The 27,387-nt window shown below is 40.8% G+C and overlaps 1 protein-coding gene across 16 annotated transcripts in view; it reads left to right on the top strand.

Moving 5' to 3' along the window:
- NCOA7 (nuclear receptor coactivator 7) overlaps nt 1-27,387 on the top strand; it is a 155,599-nt gene that overhangs the window by 107,213 nt on the left and 20,999 nt on the right. For 15 of the 16 annotated variants that reach the window (XM_078054782.1, XM_036085457.2, XM_078054773.1 and 12 more), the window contains 3 exons: nt 333-517; nt 4,687-5,732; nt 6,338-6,506. In XM_078054782.1, the coding sequence (XP_077910908.1) occupies nt 333-517; nt 4,687-5,732; nt 6,338-6,506 (1,400 nt within the window). The remainder of the gene's footprint in view (nt 1-332; nt 518-4,686; nt 5,733-6,337; nt 6,507-27,387) is intronic. The other variant, XM_078054777.1, reaches the window with a different exon arrangement.

The raw sequence follows: 27,387 nt of genomic DNA, 5'->3' as shown, positions 1-27,387 counted from the left end.
CCAGTTCTCAAGTGGGAAAGCACTTGGGACAGCCCCTCCCATTTACAGGGAACCAGGGCGTGTGAGACGTAGACTTGCAACCCAAGGTCCCACCACAATTGTGCCATGGCAGCGACTGCCAGAACTAGGCTCGGCTGACTGCCTCCCCACACAGTAGCCAACATCGCATTTCTGCAGCCGGTTGTCCTAGCCCTCTGACAGGGGACGCGGTCGTCACGGAGGAGACCATGCTTCCCCGGAGTCAACAGAAGGGCCACATGAGTTCATTAAAGCAGCTTGTGGTGGTTGCGTTTCTGTCTGTAGTGATTCTGTCCTGTCCCTTTCTCCCACAGGGGGTGGTCGGAGGCGTCATGATTGTTACTCCCAACAACATCATGTTTGACCCTCACAAGTCTGATCCCCTGGTCATTGAAAATGGTTGTGAGGAGTATGGCCTCATTTGCCCCATGGAAGAGGTGGTTTCCATTGCTCTCTACAATGACATTTCCCACATGAAGATCAAAGATGCCTTGCCATCGTAAGAGAGATTTCTTTGTCTACCAAACAAACAAACAAAAAAACCTCGGGTGTTTGGAGAATCAAATACAATTAAAAAGTGAGGGCATTGGCAGGAGTGAGAGATTGTGTAGAGGTGAATTTGAAGGTGGAAGATTTGTGCAGTAAATTTTTTAAAAAACAGAGAAATGAGAGGAAATGGAGATAAAGGGGAAGGTTGAACATACAAAAACGAAAGGAGAAAAGCAAAAATGCCAGCACATAGAAATGGTATTTCTTTGACTTATTTTTCTGAAAAGCATTGCGTGTTCTTAATTAATGAAAGAAGAAATGAAGTTTCTCTGAAAGAATGTTAGGTTGCCAATAAGAGAATAGTGTTTTTCTCTCCATTTAGTTGTTACACAGAGGTGTGTTCTTCTCATTCAAATTCTAGGATAGGCAGTCTTCCTGACTCATGTTTTCCCTTAGTCCTGCATGGAGAGAGCTCGGCGTGGGCAGCATGGGGGCCACTCCCTCTGTATCAGACCGCCTGCCGTGGTGTGAGGAGGGAGGAATACTGGCCTGTTTGTCTCTGAAATGTCGATGAATATTACCTTAGGCTTGATTATTTTTGCCTTCTAAAACTGAGGGTGTTTTTGGCAAGAGAGAGAAGGAAGCTCCCCATGAAAAAAGAGAAGGAGGGTTAAGAAAGCTCAGGGAATCGATTCATTTGGAGGGATGATTGGATTCTTGCTGTCACTTTGTCAGTGTTTCTATTTCTCTATGTCCACTAGAAGTAAAAATCTTTAGAAACCCTCAGTGATAGGAAGGTAGAGGGAAAGCAATGGGTCCTAATTGTGCAAAGGGAAGCTAGCCCCTGGGACTTAGAAAAAGAAGGGAAGATAATTAGAGAACTAACCCAGACACAAAGTCCTTAGGGGTTTATACCAGCAGGTTTCCCTGGACTCTCACGGTCCTTGGCGTCTGACGCACTCGGGCCTTACCCAGCTCCCGGCACGGGCACTGAAGTAGAATTTCTAAATCCTGCCAGAAGTATCCAAGTGAGAGGTGTAGGAGGCGGTGTGGCAGGCCAGGCAGTTCTGCATGATGACTAAATCTGGAGCCACACTGTCTGGGTGTCCCTGGCTCTGCCACTCATGGTTCCGTGATCTGCCCGAGTTACTCAGTCCCGTGCCTCAGTTTTCTCATCTGTTAAATGGAATGAATAGTATTCTTCAGCTTATAGGGCTGTTTTAAGAACTAAACGTATTGATACACCAAGACTCTTAGAAAATAGCCTGATACCTACCAAGTATAAGCTGTTGTTATGTGAACCTTTCATTCATTTCTGAAACTCTGTTCATTGTTCTGGGGAATCTTGTTGTCCGTACAGTTGAGGCTTCTACTTCATCTTAGTGCATGCCTCTTGGGTGGCAAGGGTATGCAGACGAGTGGCTCATGGCCTTTGCCCTTGAGGAGCCTGCAGTCTCCTGGGTGCAAGAGACAGATGGAGAGAAGTGAGAACTAAGTGCATTGTATGCGCAGAAGTGCGCACAGCATCCCATGAGGACCCCTGGGAGGGAGCGGCCAGCTGCCTTGGAGTCTCAGGTGGAGGCAGAGAAGAGGACGTGAGGCATCAGTTCTGGAAATAAGGGACGAACATTAGGTTCTCTGTGACAAGAGGAAAGAAGATGAGAATGAGGAGAGATACAGTTCAGTTGAGAAGTGGATGGCCAGGCAAATAGGGCATTTCTTGCCCGATGATTGGGGGGTGGGAGGGATGGGGTGGCTGGGTGATAGACATTGGAGAGGGTGTGTGCTGTGGTGAGCGATGATGGCTTCTCATGGAGGAATAACTGGCACATCTTCAGCTCAGGATGGTAAATATTCTTTTTAATAATAGAAAAGGAAGGTACATCTTTACAGAAAGATTTCCCTCATTGTGAGATTGTGTTTAACGATCTGGGGTACGGGGTTAAAGCTGTAGCTGGAGGGAGAGAGAAGAGTTAAGAATTGGCTCCTGCTGTGTTCAGTTTATTTCGGAATGGTGCAGATTCCTGCCTTGGATGCAAGTGTGTGAAGACTTTGCAGTCTAGTGAACAGTTTGTGCCCCAATGGGCAAAATAGAGTGTGTGAGTAGGATCAGTGTGATACAAAATTAGTATTGACTTCAGAATTCCATCAATTGTTTAAAAGCTTAAAATTTCATTATCACTAAAAGTTGTAAAACGAGTACAAATGATCTAACTGCAATGTGCACATCGTTTTTTTTAAGAGCGTGTGTGTGTGCGTGTGTGCGTGCGTGTGTGTGTGTGTGTGTGTGTGTGTGTGTGTGTGTGAGATCTGCCGGTCCTCACCTTCACGCTTCGTATTTCGTGTGTGGGACATTTCATAAGTCCAGCTTCCCCAGACGGAGAATAGGAAGGGAACAACTGGAGGGATTACTGATCAGTGTTAGGCGCCTGGCTGAGTCTAGAAAACATTAACGGTTGTGCCAGTTGGCTCCACTGTGTACTTTGCCCCAGCAGTGCTTGGCAACTGCAGCCCAAAAAACAGTTAAATTACTCCCCCCTTGGACTAGGTAGATGAACAAGAAGGGAGGGTTAAACAGGGTCGTATAGGAGGCTGAGCAGAGTGCAGTCACATCTGTTTGTGGGAGTCAACTAGGCAGAGAAGGAAGAGATGAGAAGGGGTCTTGGATGTTCATGGAAGAAAGTTTTGCTTATTAACCAAGTATGTGAAGAGCCGAGTTTCTTTGTTGTAAGACTTCTTATAACCTTTAAGATGCCAAGTTAAATGTGGGGTCCTAAACTGGAAATTAGGACACGTGACACTAGTTTATTTGACTCTTTCATGTCTTGGGGGATGCTAGAGTTGGGTAGGACATTTTTGTGCATGCAGGTTCCTGCAGAACAGAGACCCTGTCAAAATCATCATTTAGCATATGGCAGGGAGGGACTCAACACGTGTGTATTGAATTGAAATGAATTATGAATTAAAGAAGTTTTTTCAAGCATCTGTCAGAGCCTAGCAATTATGTAGGCTACTATTGGAAAAAGCATGGATGTTCCATGCATGTGATTTATAAAATAAGTTTGGGGAGATAGTCTTATAACTTGAGAACTTCCTGGTACTTTGTGGCTTTCTTGCCCTAGTAATTTCAAAGCCAGAATAATAAAGTGTTACCTGAACATGATCTAGCCTTTTTAGAAAACAAAGTTATTTCTGAAATCTAAAAATGTTATTTTTATAAAGGGTCTTTATATATCTGTGTCTCAACCCAGTATCAATACTAAGGTAAGTGAAAATACAGGTTACTCAAAATCTTGCCAGGCATGGCTTAAAAATTATGTTTCTTGGCCATTTATTTTAAACTTTGGAGAACATGTCTAATCAATATTTTTGTATAATTCAGATCTGGGTAGAAAAGCATTTGTTGTTAAGGGACAGTATGTTTCTGCTAATAAACCAGCGCCCATTGCCATAAAGTAAAATGATATTGTCATGAGTCAAGAAATTAAGAATTTTAACCTAAGTATTGTAAGAGCTTACTTGATTTACTTTTCTATAAATTTTAAAGTATAAAATGGAGCAGGTGCTATATATTCACAATAATAGTGGAAGATTCTTGCAACTCCCTCAGGAGTAGCAGGATATCTGTTATTGGAAACATTAGGTCCAAAGTGCTGAAGCTCAAAATTAGGGTTCAGGGCTAGTAATTTGTACAAAAGTTAAATGAGTAGCTCCTCAGTCAATGAGCCATTCAGATTTAACATAATTGGTTTATATACTATTTTATAAAAAGTAACAGCTTTGAATATTTAAAGAATTTAGGTCATAGTAGTAAAACATTTCCTTTTCTTTGTCCTTTCCTTCATAAATATCAGAAACATTGTTTCATCATTGAAAATCTGGTGGGTGATAGCTCCATGTTCATAAATGACTTCAAAAATCATTCATGTCCTTCTAGTAGGATATGCAGCTCTCATGGTACTTTGTTTTACCCCTTCTTGTGGCTTATTTATGTTTCATTTTGAAGTCAATTTCTGATTTCATTTCCTTATCCTGAAATCATTTCAACATAAATTTAAGTTGTGGTATATTTATGTTTAGTTTTCGGTTGGGTTTTGTTTTAATTTTTGCCTTTCCTCCATTTTGTTTTTGGTTTTGTTTTTAACATTCCATGTGCACCCACCATTTTTCCCCCGACAGTGACCTACCTCAGGATCTTTGTCCTCTGTACAGGCCTGGAGAATGGGAAGACCTGGCTTCAGAAAAAGACATCAACCCCTTCAGTAAGTTCAAATCTCTCAACAAGGAAAAACGGCAGCAGAATGGGGAGAGAACCATCACTTCAGATTCCAAATCCATAAGACCTTTGGAGAAGTCAACAGAATACATGCACATGAAGCCCTCAGATGGCTCTCTGTCAGGAAAGGTAAAGACACTCGAGTCTTCTACAGAGGCAACCAGTGGATCTGCCACAGTGACTACGGTCAGCAAGGAACCTTCTGACACTCGTGCTGCATTTGAATCTATAGCCAAAGAAAATTCCCTTTTAGGGGAAGATGATGACTTTGTTGACTTGGAAGAACTTTCTTCTCAAACTGATAGTGGAATGGACAAAAAAGACACCTCAAAGGAGTGCCTTTCTCTTGACCCAGAAGAGCTAAGGAAGGCTAAGTCCCACATCATCGGTTCCACTACAGAAATGCAGGTGCAGTCAGCCCTGAACTTTTCAGGAACAGATAATGACGCTGAACTGAAGGGGGCCCTAGATTTAGAAACCCGTGAGAAGCAAGATATAATGCCAGAGGTGGACAAACAGTCTGGTTCCCCAGAAGGCCAGGTGGAAAACACACTGAACATACATGAAGATCTAGATAAAGTTAAACTCATTGAATATTACCTGAATAAGAACAAAGAAGGGTCACAGTTAACTGAAAACTTGCCGAAGGCAGAATTAAGTGATGGCAAAAGTACTGAACCAGTGGGAATAGATATCACCCTTAGCAGTTCTCTTCCCCAGGTAGGCGGTCCCCCAACTGAGGGCAGTAAGGAGCCAGATAAAACCTGGGTGAAAGAGAGAGTGTCCCTCCCATTGCAACTGGCCTCTTCTACAGAAGAAAATGTGAATAAAGGGTCTTTAGACACCTCTTCAGAATCTACCCTGGACAACAGCTGCCAAGGGGCACAAATGGATAATAAGTCCGAAATTCAGTTGTGGCTATTAAAGAGAATTCAGGTACCCATTGAAGGTAAGCCACTTTTCTTTAGTATCTTTATATCCTGTCGTACAGTTGGCTTTCTGAAACTTGTCAGTACAAGTGAAATTAGAACAATTGTTTGAGAACAGTGTTCTCTCAGTAGAGCTTATCTTTGCTGATAACATTAATTGGGGGGAAAAAAACTTAGCATTATATAGTATCTATTTTGGAACTTGAACTGTGACATAGATTTCTAGTTCAAAAATAGTTTGTTTTTTAATTTCAAGGAACTTTCCTTTTCTCACCTTGAATTTCTAAATCTAAAGGGGTTTGAAATGTCTTTGAAGCTATTTCAGTTCTAAGCCAAATTGCCTCATGGTGTAAGTGGGTCCTCAGTATCATTCACTGAGATGTATTCTTGTGAAGTGCCACATTGTGTTGGTTTTACGTGATGTAGAACAAACTGAAACATGCAAAGCTTTTCCCTTTTGCGCTAAAGAAGGTCTGGAAAATGTGATTACTTCTAATTTGATGGTATTTTTGTCATATGTTTTGATTTTCTGTCACTAAGGGGATTGGGAACTATTCTTTATAAGTTAAAGGTTTTTCACCAGTATTGTCAATATTGAGGAAGGTTTTTTTCATGTGTGATTCAGATATACTTCCTTCAAAAGAGGAGAAAAGCAAGACTCCACCCATGTTTCTGTGCATTAAAGTAGGAAAGCCGATGAGAAAATCCTTTGCCACTCACAGTGCAGCCATGGTCCAGCAGTATGGCAAACGAAGAAAGCAGCCAGAGTACTGGTTTGCTGTTCCTCGGGAGAGGTAAGTGTGGGCTAAAATGGGAAATGTTGGTCCATTAGATTCTAATTGCACCTCGATTTTTTTAGATCTTTAATCTTATTCTTGAATAAGACATTTCTCTTAATTGTATATTTTAGAATTTCTAGAAGGATATTTTTTTGAGTCGTTTTCTGCTAATGAGTGGTTTCAATTTAGCAAATTTGAGGTCATCTGTGCTGAAACCCTTTTATAACGTTCTACACAGTTGAATTTTAAACGAAAGAAGATTTAGATATTCTCAAGTGCTGGTAATTGGAAGTGCAATTCTGTTAAGAATAAAAGAATGCCATGGAGCAGATCTAAACCTCTCTAAGGACAGGAGAGAGGCATGGGTGTAATTCTTAAAGTGCTTATTATTCTAGGGAACTAAAGTTTGTTTTGGCCTTAAGGAGGGAGTGTCTGTGACTCAGCAGCATGAAAAGTGTGACATGAAAAACACCTGGGTGGGTTTGAGGGACTGTACTCTCTAGAGAGATTTGTATTTTTAAATTGCCAAAGAAGAAGTGTTATTGGTTATATGAGTCTAGGATAGCAGGGATAATGGCATAGAAATTTTTTAGCAGTACATCATTAAGGACATCTTTATAATAGAAAATAATTAGGAGATACTATTTTTAGAAAAAATTAAAGTGTTTTCCTTTTGTATGTGTGGTAGAATAAAAATGTCTTTACAAAGGTCTTGCAGTTAGTTTTCAAAATTGTAAAACTCACACATTCTTCCTCTTTCTACCTAGTCATTAACATTATCATCTGGGCAGACCTCTTGGCTAATACACCTGCCAAGAACGAATATACTCAGCAAACTTCCTTAAGCATGAACTGTTAATAAAGCAAAATTAAGTTCAAAGCAAGAGCACACCTTCTGGTTGATGAGTATCCAGAATACTTCTTATTGAGGGAGTTGCCCTGTTTTAATAAATTATAGTTTAACAGGAAAAACAGTTAATAGGATTTTAATTAATGAATTTGCCAATATCTGTTCCCTGTCTTAGATACAAACCCATGTTAACATGAACATTCAACATAATTTTTGTGTTTACATATTATACTTTTCTACCTATGCCTGCAACTCCCACGGTGTTTCATGGAAACTTTCAGGATATTGGGGAGATAAAAAAGAAAATGAATGTCTTTTATTATTTAAAAATGTTTCAACAGAAACAATGTAAATTTCTGAAGCCCTGTTAAAATCAGCATGCTAAAATCAAATTTTACACTCAGCAATTCCTTAGAGATTTAGGCCCACTCCTGATTTTATAGAGGAAAACAAAGTACTGAAACTTTTCAGCCACGTTGCTGGTGATGTGGACTTACAGGGTCTACCAGAAAAATTACCTGTTATGTGTATCACTTTTTCTTTGGGCAAGTGTATTGTTTAGAATATAAGGAAATTGTGGGCTTTCTCCTATTTTATTATCTTTAATGAAACTGTACACACCAAGGACTCTTCTAGAATAAGTATAGCAATCCCACACATGTAGTTATTATATTTCTGTCATTTTTTAACCCAAAAGAAATCTGTAATGTTGAAATACTTCTCTTTGATCTCTTATACGGGTGGTTTTTGTGGGCCTTTAATTTTTTAATTTTTTTTGAGAGGGGTGGGTTAGGGGCAGAGGGAAAGGTAGAGAATCTCAAGCAGCGTGGGGCTCGATCTCAGGACCCTGAGATCATGACCTGAGCTGAAATCAAAAGTCCCACGCTCCACTGACTGAGCCACCCAGGCTCCCCTTATGGCCTTTTTAGAGTAGGTCACTTTTTGAATTCCATTATATTGTATTTTATGTACTTAGTTTTCTTTCTTAAACTAATGCATTAGCCAAGCATTTTCTGGGAAGTATTATATCTCACTATGTTATTGATGGATTTCTTTGTAGAGATGTTAGGAAATTTTTGTTTTAATTGTTCTCTGTTTCCCTTTCTACCTACCCTACAGGAAGCCACATTTTAGTTTAAGACTGGGAAAGATGGAGCAGTTCTATAGTTAATTCCCACCTAGAACTCTCAAGTGCAGAGTGAGAAATAAGAGAAGGTTGTTTTTATTTGCAATTTATGAAAATCTTTCGAACTTCAGGCTCAACCAAGTCCTTAAGGAGCTAAGACGTGGCATGCAATGCTTTCCTCATTTGTGGATTGAGGAATGATCATTTCTGGATTCTCTTGCTACATCAAATGGAGCATTTCTACTTGCTTTTCTATTTACTGGATCCCTGCATCCGTTGGAGTTTCAGGAGCAGAGTGAGGTCCCCCTAGCAGTGGCTCCCTTTCAAGGTTAAAATGTCCTCTCCTAGACCTTCCAAATGTGGCACGTTATTCTCATTGGAGGTCTCTTTGATCCTCCAGTGCATCAAAGCTCCTTGTCACAGGAGATTCATATTCTGATGTTGACGTAGCTTCACAGATGTGTTTCACTGTTCCTCTCTGTTGTTCCTGATATTTTTAAAACATGTTTGTTTTTTCCCCTTTTGTTATTATTACTAAGAAATTAACTCTACCAAAATATTTCCTTCTTCACTTATGACGTGCTCTGTGGTTTCCACGGTGCCATCACCGAATGAACAGTCTACCACGTGAGAAAGTGGGGAGGGCGGGAGGCAGGGGAAGGAATCATATGGTTGCTATTTATCCTCTTTGTTTGGGTTTTTCCCCCTGCAATCCTTGTTATTTCAATTTTAGATACAAAACTCCCTAACTACCTAATAATGGTTTTGTTTAACTTGGTCGAAATTGTCAGAAGATGTGACCACTGTGGATCCAGCAAAGCTGGTGGTTTCCTCCTACACACCCATACACCGCTACTTGAGACTTGTGCACACTCACTGAGGATGAGGTGCCTGTCAACTTTAAACCCTCCCTGTCTCCCTTGCAGCTTGCAGAATCACACACTTTTCTTCCTGAGGAGAACAGTAGTCTGCTTGGGAGATTTGCCTTGTCCAGAACCTGGGGCATCCAGGCTTTTCCTCCTCTCACTCTTGGTGCTCATTTAAACTTGAGGACAGTAGATCGTTTCACCTTATATTAATTGTCTAGTACAGGATTTCTCAGCCTTGGCACTATTGACATTTTGAGCTGTTTAATTCTTTAATTAGTCCTTTGCATTATAGGATGTTTAGCAGCATCTGTGGCCTCTACCCATGAGAAGCCAGTCGTACCTCCCCAGTTGGGACAACCAAGAGAGTCTCCAGACATCGCCTGGGGGAGGAAGTTGTCTGAGGGACAAAATAACCTTACACCGAGAACCACTGGTCAAGTATGAGACCATTAGACCGGGCCTATACACCATTCTGAAAGTGATTATGAACCATAATAGCCAAATAATTTAGGGCTTTGACTACTTAAAACTTTTGTTATACTCAGTGGTGTTCACAGTAACTTACTGATCTGCATATACTTTGTTTCCTTTATTCAACCCTAATTTTTTGCAGAGAATTTCATTAAAATTTTTTAATTTAGTTATTAAACTATAGTTTTAGGTCTATAAAAACAAGGCCGTTGCTCCTAAAGAAATAATTTATCTGGAAGAAAATCCTAAATTGATAGAATACAACAAACGAGAAGGTCTATGATATTGACAAGCATGTATTTTTGCCCCTTTACTTTGCACAAGCCTGTGCTAGCCCAGCTGTCTCAAGGGTGAGAAGTCGGCCGTCTCATGCCCTCCCCTGGAAGACATGTGGAGTCTTGGGCTGCTTGCTCCGGCCCGTGGAATAATGAGTCACAGAATCAGGCAGTGATGGATGAGAATTCCTAGGAATAGTGTGCCTTAGAATGAGATACTTTATGCATTTGAAACATAGTTTCTTAATTTGGAAAATGGGCCATTGTGGAGCATTAAGTAATTAGATCATGTTTGGACACTTACTGAGTGCATTGGACCTGGCAGGTGTTGGGCTAGTTCTAGATAAATAAGATTGGGAGTCTACCTTTAGAAGCTTATGAAAAGCTCTTGAAACGGTTCCTAGTACTTTTTAGAGACTTTATATGATTGTATTTCATAGATTTGGGTACTGTTCTATGTGAAAAATGCAATTGTTTTTTTTTTCTTAATACTAAGAGATTATTTCTTTTTTTTTTTGGAAGAACCAATAATTTCTGTTCATTTTTATCCCCAATTCCTCGTGATCTCAATTCGTGAAATGTTTTATAATAATTTATTTCATATTATCCAACTTTTAAAATAAGATGGAAGTAAATGGCAGGAATTGTGTAGAATTTGCCAAGTCATGCATAAATGTTAAATCCAAACTGAATTAACTGGTTAGTGTGATTCGTGTAATAAGTAAGGTAATAAGAGAAAGGAAAGGGAGAACCTGTGGATGTTTTAAAATTTTTTTAAACTTGAAAATAATTATGCTAAGATAATTGTAGCAACACTTGAACACACAGGTAAGTTGGGGGGAAGCAGAATCTATTTTGCAGTCTGCTTTTTCCTGCACTTAATGTTATACACATTTTCTACATGAAATAGTATGTTATTATATGTATACGAACAACATAGTTAGCACCCCTAATACATTCCCTGAATGATTTAATGATGCTCCTGCTTTTGGATATTAGATGGTTCCAAATTTTTTGCCATTAAAAGCAGTGTTACATTAAACATCTTTATAAAATCCTTTAGGTAGTCTTAACCAAGTCAGAGGATATGTTTAAGGCACATGAAAGTGTGTAACAATTTATATACCACCAGCATGAGAAGGACCCTTTTCTCCACATGATGGGAAATCTAAGTCCTATGACTCTTTATCAGTTTGGTAGGGAAGCAAATGCAGCTTTAAAATCATTTTTGTTTTGTTTTGTTTTAAAGATTTTATTTATTTGACAGAGAGAGAGCATAAGCAGGGGTTGCTGCAGAGGCAGAAGGAGAAGCAGGCTCCCCGCTGAGCAGGGAGCCCATTGTAGGGCTCAGTCCTGGGACCTTGGATCATGACCCGAGCCGAAGGCAAATGCTTACGACTGAGCCACCCAGGTGCCCCTTTAAAATCGTTTTTGTTTTGGGCTCCCTGCTCAGCAGGAGTTGGGCTCCCTGCTTAATGGGGGAGTCTGCTTCTCCCTCTCCCTCTGCCCCTCCCACCCCTGATCATGCTCGATCTTTCTCTTATTCTCTCTCTCTCTCAAATGGATGGATAAAATCTTTAAACATAAATAGATAAATAAAATCATTTTGTTTTAAAGTTGATTGCTTGGTATGTGACATTTATTTATATAAAGTAAGTTCAGTAGTGGCCTGAGGCTTTTTATTCTAGGTGACTCCTGTAATAATAAAAATTTATTTATACCTTGATATACAAATATATATTTAATAATTATTCTAAAATACCATGTTCTCTAACCAGCTTCTTATTAAGATCAGCAAGCACTTTGATTTATATACGATGGTTATATTTTGTGCCTGTCCACATTTAGAATAAACTCAAGTACAAGTTAAGTTGATTCTGTTTTAGAAAGCATGATATTTTCTTCTGTAATGTCAAGAATAACTGATGTTCCCAAGCATTTTATGAAAGTTGAGTTGTTTAATACTTTCAAAATTATAATGAGTAACATACCCATGAGCACAGGTATCTGTCCTTTTAGAAGGTGCTATCCGTGTTGTGCGCATGTTTCTCACATCCAATCTTTGGGCAGTAGTAGTACTTCCTGAGTTATAGATTCTTTTTGTAGAGTTCTGCATGGTTGCCTAGCCCAAAGCGTAGAAACAAGTGTTCAAGACCCCATTTTTAGGAACGGTGCCTTTTCTTTAGGTCAGCATTTCCCTCAAAGATAGTCAATGGAAACCCATCCCATGGACAAGTAATAGGTGTTTTATAGTTAAATATGGTCCATAGTCAGTGCTCATCTCTATCTAGAATAGATTTATGCTCATAGTTGCTATTTTCTTAATAGGTTTTTATAGGAATTTCTTAGTTTAATTTTCTGTTTTCTGTTTTTCCTGATACTGGGATAATAGAATACAGTTGATTTATTTTATCTCTATTTATATTTTAATTCTATGAGATTACTTGAATATTCATATATATAAAGATTTATTTGTATTTAAAGACTTTATATATATATATATATATATATATATATATATATATATAGACTACATTAGTCTGATTTCTGTCAGTCTTAAAGTCTTTACTATAGTACATAGAATTTGGGATTTATTTCCCCTTTTCACATTTCTAGAAGTAGCAGCCACACATACAAAGACCATATATGTAATCTTTTGGTCATCAAAGCTATTATATTGTATTGTTAGGAGTGACTGGTTGATGGCAGATCCTGGTCAGGATCTTTTAACTATCTGTGTATCTTCTTCTCATTTTCAAAAGTGTTCACTCTTAGCTTTGGAATATTTAGAGTGAAGCTTGAAAGCCACCCGTACTGAGGTTTTCATGATGTGCCATCTGTCTGAAGTTGTATTCATTTTTAAACCATGAGTCTAAGCTTGTTTGGAGCCTGATAGAATTCTGGTGCCTGAATCACAACTTTATAAAGTGCGTCAGATTATTCTGGTTGAACACATACTTTTAAATGATGCTCCACTGATACCTTCATCATCCAAAGCAGGATTGCCACTCTTAAGGGGGGGATATCAAAGAAATTACGAGCTCAACATTCAGTTTCCCCAGCTCTAAGTGAGAGAGGGCTAAGAGGGCAGGCAGAGTGCTCAGTCCATGCCCCCCTTAACCCTTTCCTGGCATGGTACTCTGGATGGTTAGCTCACTTAAAAGTCATGAGAGTTTTGTGAGGCATGTAGTGTTATTCCTCATTTTACAAACGAGGAAAGTGGGACGTACTGGTTTTCAACACCTTGCTCAAACTGGCAAATATCAAATCCATTTGATTTCAAATCCCATTCTCCTAAATAGATACTAGAGCAGGCAGCTGAAACTGCCTTAATTATACCCTTTATTTAGGCTGACAAATCACTGAAACAGGGATGGGAGATACTGCAAACATTTAAGGTTTTTTCTTGACGAGCGAGGGAATGAAAATTTGCAGCATCCCCAAAAGAATTCATACCCTTGGGCCTTGCCGAAGTGCTCTCCATCTGACTAGATGTGTTTCACTAATTATGAGGAGAGGAAGTGACTGATATTTTATGGATGATACTCCATGGGTGCTCATTAATTGAACTGAGGTGGTCTAATGAGAACATTGTATAGAAATAAAGAGCTTGACTAAAGTGTCCTTTCTTTAATATTAGGTAGGTTAACTTAGTTGCAGGCTGGTTCTAGCATTGGCTTATTATTAGAATGAACTTTTATGTGCTACAGTGGTTATCTGGTCCCAAACAAAAAGAACACTACAATATTCCTTGCTCTGAAGCTCATCTCACAAGATCCAGTTACTTTATTTTACATGACTCTTCCGTGAACACAGTGCTTGAACCTAAACTGTGGCTCCCTATTCTCTAGTTCCTCCCCTTAAAATCTATTTTGTTACCTTATAGCCAAAATAATCTTCTCAAAAGGTCTTTTGATTGTGTCACATTGCCACAAAAAATATCCTAAGCCTTCAGATTTAAAGTCTAAACCCCATGTTCATTTGTTAAAACTCTTTACGTATTCGCCTACCTTCCTCACTTTTTCTTCATTTGCCTGAATCTGTGACTTTACTAAGATTGGTCATTTTATGGGTTTTGCCTGCGAGGCCTAGGACCTTTCTAGCTTGGCACCTTTTAAAAATACTATATTCCTGAACTCGGGTGGTTCCCCTCTCTTCTCTAGCTGTGCAGATCCTTTGTTTCCCAAAATAGTGCCTCCACAATGATCTCTTCCCCAGACTGGCAGTAACCGTCTTTTCTTAACCTACACTTCATGGGTGAACAACCCACAGACACAGAGGCACTGAGGGGGCAGGGGAGGAATTGAAGTCTGGCACCTTTTCCTCTGACAGGAGCAATCTTAGTTTCTAAATTCAGAAATATTGAGGACTAAAGCCTGAGAAGGAGTATGTTCTGTCTCATAGAGATGAAAGCATATAGAGTTAACAAAGAATCCATGGCTTAGATGGGTGGGTGCCAAACTTAGCTTTGTAATGAAACCATCTAGGAGCCTTTAAACATAGAGAGTACCCAGGTCCTTCCCTGAACATCCTGCAGCTTCGGATTTGGAATGGAATTCTAGAATCTGGGAGGTGTCCTCCATTTTATGATAAACGAAGGGAGATTATTGTGTTCTTATTTTACCCTAACATTCTATAGCATTTGATACCATTGACCATCATCCATTTCTTTGACACCCTCTATCCTATCATTCCTTCCCAGTCTTTCCTTCTTGTTTCCTCATTAAATGTTACCCCTTAAATGACCCTTTCTGTTTCTCACTATATATACAATTGCCTGCACCTAATTAATTCTTTCTTATATGCCAATCGTGTCCAGCTATCTTCAGTGTAGAACTTTCTACTGAGCCCCAAACACATATATACCGATAGGTCTCAATATTTGGATCATCCATGGATCAGACAAACTCAAGGCAGATCATACCCTACACTGGGGTTCTTAGTTCTTCTTTTGTCCCTGCCAATGTCCCCACAACTCCTGCCTCCTGTTTTCTCCATCACAGTAACCGATACCACCAGCTACCCAGTCCCCAAAGCCAGAATGTGGACAGAATCTTGCTTTTCAGTCATCTTCCCACATTGGTCCGTTACCACATCCAGTTTATTCTATCCACTTACTATCACTAGGATCTCTAGCTCCCATTCTGACCCTTCTGTGGACACCTGGCCATGTTTCAGTGGTAGGAAAGGTGAATCAGACTTATTGACTGGCTTCAATAATAATAAGTGACTAATTGACTGGCTTCCTTGGGATGACCAGCCTTCCCTCCCCATGCCCAGCCCCATTACCCACCTCACCTACATACATTTATTAATTCAAATGTCTCCTCTAAGAAATGTTCCCTGTCTGGTTTAGATGTAAGGTACCCCCACCTCTGTCATAGTCCTTCCTACACTGTTCTACAGATGTGGACTACTTGGGGCTTTTGACGCTGTGTCTTATATTGTGTCCTAAAAACAGCATAGGACCTAATACGTAATATACTCCTAAATGTTAATTGGATGGAGGCATGAATAAATTAGCCTATAGTCTCATAGATAAAAATATTTAAATACCTTATTCCTTATAACTAAAATAGTGCACAGACTTTATATAATATTTAGAAAAATACAGAAAAGCAAAAAGGAAGAGAAAGCTCAAATTTGTTACACCAAGCTAACTACAATTTATTTTTAGTTTTGTAGACTTTTGGCCTTTTTTCTATGTATCAGTTAATGTAATGATAGTATGTGTGGATCTGTCTATATCTGATAATTGTGGGTATGTAAGCTATCATATTGTATTGTTAGGAGTGACTGGTTGATGGCAGATCCTGGTCAGGATCTTTTAACTATCTGTGTTATCTTCTCGTTTTCAAAAGTAAACTGCTTTTACTTAAATGTATCTTTCTTTGCCATTATATGTTGAGCATGCGTTTAGTTTGCAGCCATTACTTTTGCAGTAACAAGTAAAATTATAAAAAAGAAAACTGATTCTCTTATTAAACTAGATTTACAATGGAAAAATGTCCAAATCATAAAGACCGCCATGGAGACTAAACAAAGTGCTCTCAAGAGCATTTTCCTTGGAGAAAAAAGGACAAATTAAAGAAATCAAAAACTAACCTAGTTTTCTAGCATGAAATCTTTAACCATAGTTAGTGCTGCATTTTCTGATCAAAAGTCATCTTGCTTTTAGCAGGGTCAGGGCTAAATTGAAATCTTTAATAACTGTCAGTGCCAGTAAGACCATAGTGTTAAATAGTCTTTAACTTTAAAGTACTGTACTTTCTAGAACAGTTTAGGCCCTACGTAGCCAAACCAGATATATTTCAGAATACAAGCCCAGTGATCTTTAAGTATAACACATATCATACTGTATTCTTATTGTGATGATTTCAGGTAAATGTTACTATGAAAGAAAAAAAAAAAAAGGTCTCCAAAATAATCCCTAAAGGAATGATCTTTCTTTGTATTTAACACAAGTTTAAGTTCTGGAAAACTGCTGAACAAATATAAGTCATAGGATTATTAGTCACTGATATCAATATTTTTTTTAGTGCTTTAAAATAATGCTTTAAAATGTTTTGAAGTGATACTGCTTCCTCTCATTCTTTTTCTGGTCACCTTACCTTTTGTCTCATTAACTTAAAGTTCTAGAAATTCATCATCACCTTCCAGAAGCACTATTAGGCAGCCACCCTTCAGTAATTTCAGTAACCAGCTTTGGCAAATATCTTGAGTTAATCAGTGACTCTGTAGCCAGATCCAAGTTCATGAAAAAATAACCCCCTTCATAGGAGCTCTTCACTGTGGTGGCTGTGCTTTCTGCTGGAGGAGTGAAAACAGCACTTCGGAGCGTAGCTCGTGGCCTGTTCCCACTGCAGAATAGTTAATGCCAATGGGTGCTGCGCACACTGTTTGGGAGTAAGTATGCAGAAACAGTAATTATTGCAAGCCTACATGCCTGCAGGAGCCAGATGGAGGAATGGAGGGAGGGAAGCTTGGGGGGCCAGTGTTAATTACCTGGCCTAGGGAACAGCTGCCGAGTACCTGTGTGCCTCTGTGTCTCATAGCTGAATGCTGCTATGGGGGGACGTGAGCCTGGTGTTGCTTGATCTTCCCATCTTTTTCAAAAGAAGTTGAAATATGGATTATGTGTGTCAAATCTCCCCAATTTTTAAGTATTAGCCACTGTTTAATTAACAAAGAAAAGTACAGATGCTGAGTCCAAGGCTGTGTATGGGCTGCCAGCCTATTCAATGCTCCAGCATTGATATTAATAGAAACTTCTAGTTTTTACTTATTTGTAAGTGATCCTTTTTATAACTGTAGTTATTGTTCTGATCAATGATTCTCAAAAGAACTATCCTATTATTTTTGATGAACCAGGACAAAGAAGCATACTTAGTTGGTATTTTATAAATAAATTTTCTTTTTATAAACACACTAAGACCTTTTAACAATGGGCATTACAGCAGGGCATTACTAACTGTTGGTTTCATTTAAAGTTGTAGAATATTGAATCTGAAAGGGACCTTACAGGGCAAAGAAAATGACCTTATTCATAAAAGGACCTTGGGTCAGGCCACTGAGGTGGGTTTTAAGAGGTGGTAGTTTTCTAGTAACAACCTCTGGGGTCCAGAGTGCTTTGCCTTGTTGGGCTTCTGTGGCTGTATTCAGAATGGAGCCTGGGGATGTTTTAGATTGAAGTGCACTGGAATATCTTTAATTTATAATCAACAATACAACGAGTGGGGGGACTGCATATACATATATTTCATTACTCCCTGGGTCACATTCTTATTCTCTTCATCTCTTTCCTTGTCTTATTATTTCCCATTCTCTGTGCCATAATGTACTCTAAAGTATGCTTCTAATATAATAGCTGTTAAATTGTTTGATGGTTCCTGCTTATAATTTTTAAATCGTGGATGGTTGGGGGTTATATCTTGCTGTGTGTAGCCCCAATTTCTTTTCCTAACAGTGAAGTGACCCTTGATAAGACAAGAATGCCTAACTGCTTCAGGGTCATTTTGGTCCAGTTTGTTGGTGTATATGGTAGCAAGATTTTAGATAATCAAATGGAAGAGACTTTGTAAAAGGTCTGTCTGAAGGTAGATAGAACTTCCTTATACATTTAATGCTCCAGACACCTATATGAGGAGCTAGGTTTTCTTACCTTCTTCATTTTAGAAGCTCAGAGAGATTAAGGAACTTTCCCAAAGCCCCCAGCTGGTAACAAATGGGACCAGTTCAGGTCTTTACCTTAGACATGTGTGCTTTTTCACTTTACCTCACAACTATGTTAAAAAAAGAAAAGAAGAAGAAAGAAAAAAGGTAACAGTAAACAAAATCCCACCGTAGCTAATTTTGAGAAAATAGATTGTAATTGTGCCTAAAGCCCATATACTTAAAGTATGAATAGTAATGTTTTACTCCAAGCATCAACTCAGATTTTTCATCAGGTTTTATATCCCTCAACCCTACAGGTTTTTTTTAAGATTGATTGATTTATTTTAGAGGTGGGGGAGGGCAGACGGAGTGAGAGAGAGAGAGAGACACACAAGCAGACTCCCTGCTGAGCATGGAGTCCGATGCAGGCTCAGTCTCATGACCCTGAGATCATGATCTGAGCCAAAATCAGGAGTCTGACGCTTAACCGACTGAGACACCCAGATGCTCCTCAACCCTACGGTTTTGTCCGTGGGGCTAATCATAAAGAAAAGGGTGAAGCATATTCATTGAGACCATGAACTGACCTGAGGTTGATCCCGGGTCCACCCCTAACCTACTGTGTGGTGTTGGTCAAGGTAATCTGTGTAAGCGTTGCTCTTCTTCCATTAAACAGAAATGATACCTATAGTGGGTACCTCCTGGGGTTATTATGAGGAAAAAATGAACTTGACCATGCACTTAATGAAAGTTATCTGTGCTGCTCCTATTGCTGTTCCTTTTCTTAACGCTTTGTTGCCCCTGAGGTAAGGCTGATGCCCTTCACAAACTGGTATCATTGACCTTCTTCGGATTTCTCTTCCATAGAGGACAACTTTATCTGCTAAACGGGGATTTGTAACTTGAATATGATGTCTCCTTTGGGGTGGATCCCTAAAGGAGCCTTGTGTTGACAATAAAGACCTTTGAAGTTTATGAAGAAATCTGATTAAGCCCACGTTGGTAATTAGAAACCCTAAACAAAGCCCGAGCGCCAGGTGTTGGTATCGACTGTTGCGGGATGGGTTGGCCCTAGTTTGGTATCTGGAGGAGTATGTATGGCGAGCTGCTCCCCGTGTCCGCTGCCACGTGTGGGGCTGTGGCCTTGATCAGCTCTTGGCTGGATCACTGGCGTAGCCTTTATTCTGGTACAACCTTTGTTTCTAGTCCTATCTTTCCCTGCCCTTCTGTACTTGGCTCCACAGCGATCTTTCTAAACCAGAGACCTGGCCAGGCCGCTTCCTGCAAAAGCCCTGGCTGGTGTGTCCACAGTGCTCACGGTGGTGCTTCACTCGTTCACCCACTTCCTCCCCAGTGTCCCCATATCTGCGTGCCGTCTGTACCGCTGTTTACTTAGTCATTGTCTTTAGAGGACTTCTATCCATTTTTATTTACTTAGCCAATCTTAAGTAAATACGTAGCTATTAAAATATGGTCCTCTGTGTTCCCTTTGACGTCACTAGCGCCGTCCCTGCTACACTTTGGGAAACAGTAGCGGCAGGATAAGGTCCAAGCAGTTTATCTTGTGCTCAGGACTCTCTGTGACCCACCCGGTGACACAGCCCCTCTGGCTCTTTCTTTCTCCTTTCCTGCCATCCTGTGAGGCAAAGACTTAGTCTTGCTCTTTCATTGCACCCCTCAGGAATTCCCACTCTGCACACCTCCCAGCTCAGATGCCCACTGGCTTCTGTCGCTGTGTTGTTGGAACTGTGTCTGGATTTTTTGTTTGCTTCCTTCTACCTGAGCGCTCTAGGGCAGGGCCTGGGTCCCTTGCATCTCAGTGGCCCTGTCCTCATCACAGAACCCTCTGGCAGAGGGCGCCAGTGACCCAACTGCATTGCCCTTCTTTCTCTCGACCGTGTCCACTCTGCCCTCCTCCTAGCATCGCCCTGCTCTTGCGTGCCATGTCTTTTTGCACATGTTCCCTGCGGGAGAATGCCATCTCCTCCCTTCCTCCTGTAACTGCCTCTTTCCCCTCCCTCAACAGGCGGAGTAAGTAACTATGAGCCCTGGCTTCCCTGACCCCAGCCTGAGATGATTCTCCTCCAGGCTTACCCTTGTTGTCACCCTTCTTAAAAAAGAAAAAATAAATAAATAAAATAAATAATAATAATAATAAAGAAAAGAGGCATGAGAATGGATGTTGGAGCCAAGGTACAAGAGCATATTGCTGGAACAAAGAGCACATTTTGGAGACGGGCACAAAACCAAGCTCTCAGGCACCCCCAAGGAGTTTGAATTTACCCTAAAACCTCCAGGGAGACATTGGAAGGATTTTACACAGCTGGGTGAAAGTGATCAGATTTGCATTTTGTAAGATCACTTCTGCCTTCCTGTTGTCTCTTCTTGGCTTCCTTCCAGGACCACTTCTACTGTTTCCTCCTTACTACTAGCTTTCCTAGGACCCAGCGCTTGACCTCATTCCCTGCTCACGTGTTTACCACACCCACTGCTCAGGACAGCCACCAGTGTGGCAGTAATGACTGGCAGCTGGGTTGGCTGGGCCGGCGGTATCCTGAGACAGCTGAGGCCAGGGAAACCCAGTGACTCATCAGAAACAGGGTGAGTTACTGAGTGGGTTTCAAAAAACCATCAACAGGCTTTCAGAAGTCAAGACAAATGATGCCTGAGATTCCGTCGAGTTTGACAATAGGTCACTTGTAAGAAAATCAGTTTCACTGAAGTAAGGAGGGGAGGGAACAAAGTTAAAAACTCTGCCTCCATCCAGATAGTGTCTGAGGCAGGTTTAACAAAGGGCATATACTAAAAGGTTAATACAATCAGAATGGAAGAATTCAGGAATGAAAAGAAGTTGGAAGATACGCTAACCCAAATGTTAACAGTATGTTCTGAAGGGAAGATGAGGTATGGGAAGGGAGCTTTAGGGAGAAACAAAATCCAGAGGCTTTTATGTTTAAGGATGGGGAAATGCAAGTGGGTTCGTGGATTAAGATGAAGGGAATAAAGGCATGGAGAGGTGGGGTGGAAATAATGGAGGAAATTTCACCAAGCATTAGGACTGTCGAAAATACAGACAAGAGGGTTAAAATGGGTAAAAGAAATGTTCCTTCTTCCAAAGAGAAGGATGCTAAGAGGGACAGTGAAGAGGAGTGCATTATTAGGATGGTACAATGGAGAATGTTCAGAGAGGAAGGCGGGTAGGAGAGAGAGCTTGCAAAAGCAGAGGTCTGGAATAGCCACTGCTAGGAGTAGTAAAGGAAGTGAGTTAGAGGTGAGTAGGGAGCCCCATGAGGGAGGGTTTTCTTAGCTGATGTTAGGTGCCTTTGATTTGTAGTGATCCTTAAGCACAAATAAGAAAACCCAGCAACATCCATCATCCCAAGGGAGGAGGAGTCCGCAAGGTGATTATTTCTGTGAGGTGTTCGGAAGGGCAGGTGTAGTAGGAGGATCAAAGGTGCACCTCTAGGGGGCGACAGTGAGGTTGAGATGGAAAGATTGGCCTGAAGTGTGTGAATCCAGGAGGGGCTAATGGCTGGGGAAAGAGGGGGAGTGGGGGTCAAGGTGAGAGTAGAGGTGGTACAGAAAGGCGGAAGGAATGGGTGAAGGGGAGGCAGAAGGACAAGGAGGGGACTTTGAGGCCTGTTTCCAGAGGGCAGGGTTGACTTCTGGGAACTAATGACCAGGAAAACCCAGTTAGCCAAAAAGAACCATTCCAAGAATTAGGTTAAATAAACTTAAATTACAGTCACTCTAATCTAGAAGGAAAAAAGATGAAGTCATATCCTCTTCCTTGCTCCCCCCAGTTAAATAGTTAAAATAAACAAAGGCTGGAGAATTGTGCAGAAGTGGACCTGGAAAGGGGGACGTCAATTCCTTCCATTCGGTCTCCAGAGGCCTAAGAGTTAAGTAATCAGATTGGTTCCAAATGAACTTTAATTTTCTCTTGTGAAACAGGCCATGTTAATTCTTCATTCCTTTTGGTTTGCCGTCAGAGGATAGTATGAGGACTCGGTCTACGTGAAAGAAGGAGATTTTATGTGGGAGGCTATTGTTGAGGGAAATAATCGGGGTGTGCTCGTGCTCTGAATATCTGAGAGAAGAGACATGAACATTTCCCATCAGGATGCCCTGTTTGTGGAACGTACTTTTGAGGTTTCTCATCTCAACTTACCTGAGGCTTCCCAAGGTTGGGGGGACTTTGTTGGCGGCAGAGATAGAGCTTACCACCTGAGACAGGAGGGAGGCCATTCGGGGCTTCTGTCTTGCGTGTTGCAGCCGGTGGAGAACCATTCCCAGAGGCATGGCTGAGGTGAGGCGGCTGCCCTGTGATGTCGCCCAAGCATGGAGCACAGTCTTGGCAGTGCTGTGAGCCTACTGATGGAAGGTGGAGGAGGAGGAAGAGCAGGTGGGCAGCATGTGCCTTAAGGGCCACCTAGGGCATCTAAGTAATATCTTCGTTAATGAAACCCAAAGCCAAGGAAGTAGTTGCCCTATACTCTGAGACCTCTGACTGGGGACAGGTACAAAAATACACCGTCCTCCTTGGAGTTCAGCATTCATAAAAGAAGAGGCAGTCAGTTTAGATGGGCTGGAATATTTCCAGAGATGGGGTGTTTGGGCACATCATTCAATTTGCTGAGCCTCAAGCTGGGCATAGTAATACTTGCCTCTTAGAGTTACTGTACCATTGAAGGTCCTCAAAATGGGGAAGCACATCTTTTCTTTTTAAGGTCACTGATATAGTTCATCAGCATTGCTTAAAACATAAGGTCGCTTCTGTGTTTAATATTAAAAATGTTTACGACTCTGACCCTCTTTTCTGTGATATTTTGAAAATACCTCTTTCCTCCTTTCTCGTTACTTCTTTCTATGGCTGGTCCAAGACGCCCAGGGCTTACCCAGGTTAAAGGGCCAGCTCTGGCTGCTCTTGACACGTGGCTGCTGCAGAATCGGACACTCGCTCTGGCAACAAACAAATCCAGAGGCTCAATTCACCACCCCCTGGAAACCCAGCAGTTCCAAGGGAAGAGGTTGGGGAGAAGAGGCGCTCTTACCAAGTCACCCCAGATTCCTGCCCCAGGCTGAGATATTTCTTCTAGAGAGAATGGCACTGGCAAGCAAGAATGCTTTATGCTAAAACTGACCTTGTTGCCCTCCGCCCCAACTTGTTACAGCTCCTGAGAAACTCACACATACACATATGAAGTATGTAGCCATTCCCTCCCATGGTATGCCCAGAGTGGCAGATAGTTTGGTCTAAGTTTTACCAACAGCACACTCTGTCCAAATGGACCTGCTAAAATAATCATGGCATTCGTATGGATCCCAGGTCATCAATCTAGACCATTCCCTCCACTGCCTTGAAGAGTTTCTTTTCAAGAAGGGTAGGGTGAGGATAGGGGTATTGTCCTCTCCTATGGGTTTATCTCTGTTAAGACCACCTTAATTAATCAAAGGTGCTCTAATAATCTTGAAAATCTCTTCAAAAGAGAGGGTATTAGGCACAGGATTCCTCTTTCCTAGGAAATCCTTTGGACCTTATACAGATCTTCCCTCTCTCCCACCTTCTAACCCATCCACCCTCCCAATGGGTTGTACGCGCAAGTTGTCTTCATCAAGTAAGGCATGTCTAATTATATCTCCCTCCAGAATAATAAATCCTACTTATCTTACATCCACATAATAAAAAGGACTGCTTAAATGGTCTTCTCAAGCAACTTAATGTCTTCATCACTGAAAAGAGAAGTAACTGGCAATTGCTAGGTTAGGGTCTCTCCTTAAAATCTTTATTGACTTGCAGTTTGCACAATTTATATTTTCTTCTAATGTCCAAGGAGGAATGAAAATTATTTTTTTTTAAGATTTTATTTACTTATTAGGATACGAGCGGGGTGAGGAGGAGCATCAGGGAAAGGGAGAAACAGACTCCCTGCTGAGCAGGGAGCCCAACACTGGGCTCAATCCCAAGACCCTGGGATCATGACCTGAGCCAAAGGCAGATGCTTAACCAGCTGAGCCACCCAGGCGCCCCTAATGTAAAATCTGTACCACACTCCTCATTCCCTAATAGTCTTGCACAGGGTTATGTGTCAGCATGAGCTTTTAGCATTTCTTGGGATGCTTCTTCAATGTTCATGCTTACACAGTGACTTTCCCTATGAGGGTAAACTGTTAGAGAATACATGAGCAGTCCTTCATGGAAAGTAAGTCCAAAAAGTGATAAAAATGTGTCTAGTGTCATAACCAGGAAGTGAACTGGGGAACGATTTAGAAATCAAGGTGGAATAAGGGGAGGGCTTTGTAGGTGGTTGAAAGAACCCTGGTTGTCACCTCAGAAGATCTGGTCCTGGCTGTGAGGCTGATAGTAGACTTCAGAGCCCCATTCCCTTATATCTAAGGAGAGTTAGCTGAATTAAATGATACCCAGTATCCCCATCAGCTGTCATATTCCTGAAGGTAATCTCCATGAGGGCAGGGTCACTGGCACATAGTGGGTGCACAGGGAATGTTGTTGAAGGAGACAATGCCCTCTGGCTAGAGACCTCCGGAAACACACCTAAAGTTGAATGAGTTGAGTTGACTCGTTGCTGTAAGGGAGAACGCATACCATGGGACCACGGGCCATCAAAGAATGAGGGTGCTAAAAAGGAGGTATAGGATTTAGATTTGTGTTAGGTGATACAGGGAAGGACTTAAGGAAGTGGGAATTTGTTCTAGATTAGATGCTATCAGGAAGCAGAGGTCATGCTATGATTGGGTATAAGTCTTATCTGAGAGGAACTAGACTAGAGAGGAAGAGTAGAGAGGTTAATGCTATGATAAGTAAAGAAGCATAGTCATTCATACTAGCCAAATTGGAAGGATGTTTGGTCATTTTTGTGGCTGGACAATGTTCATGTTTTTGTTTGCATTCAGATATGACATAGACCTCAAAGTGGTCTTGTTTTTGTCACCATTCATCATAGTCATAGAGCAGTCTTGTCTGATGCTGAAGTTTTGTGAAGTTGTTTAGGTTCAACAGGAGAATACGAGGGCCTAGCTATGAGTGCCAGGCTAGCTCCAGGTGTCAGGGACTGCTTTTCTCTTTCTCACAGGTAAGCTTGCTAGCAAATAATTAGGAAGTCATTTTATTCAATGTGGATATGCGCATAGTAAATGTCTTCTTTTCCAAGAGTTAGAGTGAAGCATGTTTGGTTCTCTATTACAAAGTACAGTTAAGATGGACTAAATCTTAAGTGTTAGAAAACTGAAAGAGTTAGAATTGTATACTCATCAAACCTCTCTGGAGTGGTGATTAATTTTTTCTAAGTTAATTTTTAATGAGAAATTTTATGCTACATGGTAAAAATACTTCAAAGATTCAAGGAAGGCAACAGTGATATCATTGTTAGGATAGGAAGACAAACAATGATATCATTCCTAAAAAGGGCAAATGGTTTTTATATAGCAAAGTTATAAGGGAAATACTCCTCTAACAGCACAGCCCCCCTTCTGGGAATATATCCTACAACTGTACCTGTGCACATGTGAAGTGACTCACATACGAAGTTATTCGTCACAGCAGTGTTCGTAACAGCACAATCCTGGAAACAACCCAAGTGTCCATCTGTAGAGGATGATTACATAAGCTCTGGTATAGCCACGGAGTAAAGTACTGGTAGCTGCAAAAGAAAGGATGATGAGGGCGCCTGGGTGGCTCAGTTGGTTAAGCGACTGCCTTCGGCTCAGGTCATGATCCTGGAGTCCCTGGATCGAGTCCCGCATCGGGCTCCCTGCTCGGCAGGGAGTCTGCTTCTCCCTCTGACCCTCCCCCCTCTCATGTGCTTGCTCTCTCTCATTCTCTCTCTCTCAAATAAATAAAAAAAAAAAAAAAAAAAAAAAGGATGATGAAACCATTTACATACTGATGTGGAAAGATACCTAGGATATATTGTTAAATGAAGAAAGCAAGATAGAGAATAGTACTGTCTTTTGTAGAAATGGAAGACAAAAAGAATATATATTTATATTTATTTATATAACACTACAAAAATATACAGGAAATGAATAAAGTGGTCACCTATAAGGGAAGAGGATGGGCACAGGATTTGGTGGACAGGGATGTGAGTGAGAGGAAACTTCTCATTATTTACTTTTTAACATATAATTTTAATGTTTGAATCATAAAAGTGTCCTGCCTACTCCAAAAATTAAAATAACCTAAAGATATAAATGATGTAAAACATGTCATTCTTCTATCCCATTGCATTCCCCAGAGGTAACCATTTTGATCGGTTTCTTATATAACCTTTCAGAAGAGTCCATTGTACTAGTCAAGGATCTCCAGAGAAACAGAACCAAAAGGATATGTGTATGTAAATATACATAGACAGATTTGCTTTAAGGAATTTGGCTTACATGGTTGTGGGAGTTGGCCAGTCTGCAATCTGCTGGGGAGGCTGGCAGGCTAGAGACCCAGGGAGATTTTGATAATGTAATCTCAGGTCTGAAGGCTATCTAGAGACAGAATTCCTTCTTGCTTTAAGGAAGACGTCAGTCTTTTTCTCTTAAGGCCTTCAACTGATTGCACAAGGCCCATCCACATTATGGAGGGTAATCTGCTTTACTGAAAGTTTGTTGATTTAAATGTTAATCACATCTAAAAAAAACACCTTCAGAGCAACATCTAGACTAGTGTTTGACCAAAAAATGGCTAAGTTGTTGTCATATAAAATTAACCATCACACCCATGCACAGTTATATCTATATCTGATTTTTTTTTTTTAAAGATTTTATTTGACAGAGAGAGACACAGCGAGAGAGGGAACACAAGCAGGGGGAGCGGGAGAGGGAAAAGCAGGCTTCCCGCTGAGCAGGGAGCCCGATGCGGGGCTCGATCCCAGGACCCTGGGATCATGACCTGAGCCGAAGGCAGACGCTTAACGACTGAGCCACCCAGGCGCCCCTATATCTGATTTTTTTTTAAATAGAAATGGTAATATATCTTACACACTGATACACACCTTATCTTGGATCCAGCTCTCCACGTTTTGAAGGAGTAGGAGTAATCTCCAAGGAAATAACACTTCTCAAGTATATGAAAATTGATAATCCTATATTATGAAAGATATGATTAATATAAAAGGGAAACGAGGGCTTTGAAATACACTTC

The sequence above is a fragment of the Halichoerus grypus genome, chromosome 9 (assembly GCF_964656455.1).
Source record: "Halichoerus grypus chromosome 9, mHalGry1.hap1.1, whole genome shotgun sequence".
NCBI lineage: Eukaryota > Metazoa > Chordata > Mammalia > Carnivora > Phocidae > Halichoerus > Halichoerus grypus.
This window is presented reverse-complemented; position numbering and strand designations above follow the sequence as displayed.